A 1,536-nucleotide genomic window follows, 5' to 3' on the forward strand; every position below is an offset into this window, starting at 1 on the left:
AACATTGAAAACAAATTTATTGCTTGCTTTTTTTTATTATCTTTCAATTCATCGATTTTCCAGAATTTAATTTCTCCCACAAAAAAACTAATCAATCAAAGAAACAAATAAATTCCACAAAACAAAAATTAATTTCACATTAAATTTTGTAAAAATACTTAATTAAATAAAAAAAAATACAGCATGCCTTTCCCCACTTCAAATTTAATTATTTTTCTTAATTATTATTTGAATTTATTTACTTTCTTTTTTATATTATTTGATTTATTTATTTATTTTCTTTTATTAATTTATTTTCATCTATCTTAATTCATTGATTTATTTGTTTTATTTGTTTGCTAAGTTTTCTTATTTGTTTTATTTCTTAGTTTGTTTTTTTCTTTGTTTATTTGCTTGTTTGTTTATTTGTTGCTTATGTGTTTTTCTGTTTAGTTTTTAAGTTTGCTTTAATATTTTCTTAGTTGTTTAAGATGATTTATTTGTTTAATTTCTTTCATTTATTTATTTATTTTATTTATTTTTAATGATTTATTTTATTTTGTTTTTTCTTTTTTCTTTCTCTTTTTGGTTTGAGTCTCTCGTCTGGGTGGTTTCCTATGGTTCAAAAAATACTTTTTATATAGTTCAGGTGCTAAGAGAGAACCATTTAGATCCGCTTGATGTCAACAGAGGACTGAGTGAGAGTGTTTTTTGAGTGAGGAGTTGCATTCTTTTTTATTCTTCCATTAATTATCTTTATTCTTCCTCGAATTTTTTAGCTTGCTTTTATAAAGCTTGCTATGCATGCTTATATAGCCTAACCAGTCGAATAAGACGTACAACTCTAACTATTCTACCTGCTCTTGTTCCTAATATTTTTAATTATTTCGTATAAGTAAGTATCTATCTCAATTAGATGAGAGTATAATTTATAAAATATAATCTCAGTATATCAATTTTACATATACTTGTTTTATTTTTAATAGTTGCTATTTTATTTCACTAATAAGTTTTTAAATAAATCCATAAAATATTTTCCTAAAACATCTATCGAAGATTAATTAATAAATAAATAAATTATTACCTACACGAGATGCTCTACTTGCTTTTGCAAGAGATGCAACACTTCCTCCTTTACCTTTTCCTGTCTGGAATATCAGATTTGAGATCCATCCAATGTCCAAAATTAATGACACTGTAGATAAGAAATCTAGCCAAAAGAAGAAACCCAAAAAATATCCAGGCTATTTTAATATTTTTTTAAAAAAATATGAAAAGCGATATATGTATGTTAGATTTAATAATTCATGTATTTATTTATTTATTTTTAAAAAATAAAAATCCCTCCTTTTCATTTATACTTATTTTTATTTAAAAACGAATTGAAAATTGTAAAGCATCAAATAACTCTTTAGATTAATTTTAAACTGAAATTTGTTTTCTTTTTAAATAATTGTCAATTAAATTTGGGTTTTTAAGAAACTAATAACAACTTATTCAAAATATTTTTTATATTACTATTAATCAATTAATTAATTTTAAGTAGATTTTTGTAAA

The 1,536-nt window shown here is 22.3% G+C and overlaps 1 protein-coding gene across 1 annotated transcript; it reads right to left on the bottom strand. All coding sequences in view use genetic code 6, as the record gives it.

Annotated features, from left to right (window-relative positions):
- Window positions 1–667: 667 nt before the first annotated feature.
- On the bottom strand, window positions 668–1,223 carry TTHERM_002653318 (cation channel family transporter; the record flags this gene model as incomplete). Its single annotated transcript, XM_012800795.1, has 2 exons — window positions 668–848; window positions 1,064–1,223. Coding segments are annotated over 2 exons (341 nt in total), but the record flags the coding sequence as incomplete, so codon positions are not given.
- Between the last annotated feature and the right edge of the window lie 313 nt (window positions 1,224–1,536).

Source organism: Tetrahymena thermophila (genome assembly GCF_000189635.1).
Source record: "Tetrahymena thermophila SB210 genomic scaffold scf_8253921, whole genome shotgun sequence".
Classification (NCBI taxonomy): Eukaryota; Ciliophora; class Oligohymenophorea; order Hymenostomatida; family Tetrahymenidae; genus Tetrahymena; species Tetrahymena thermophila.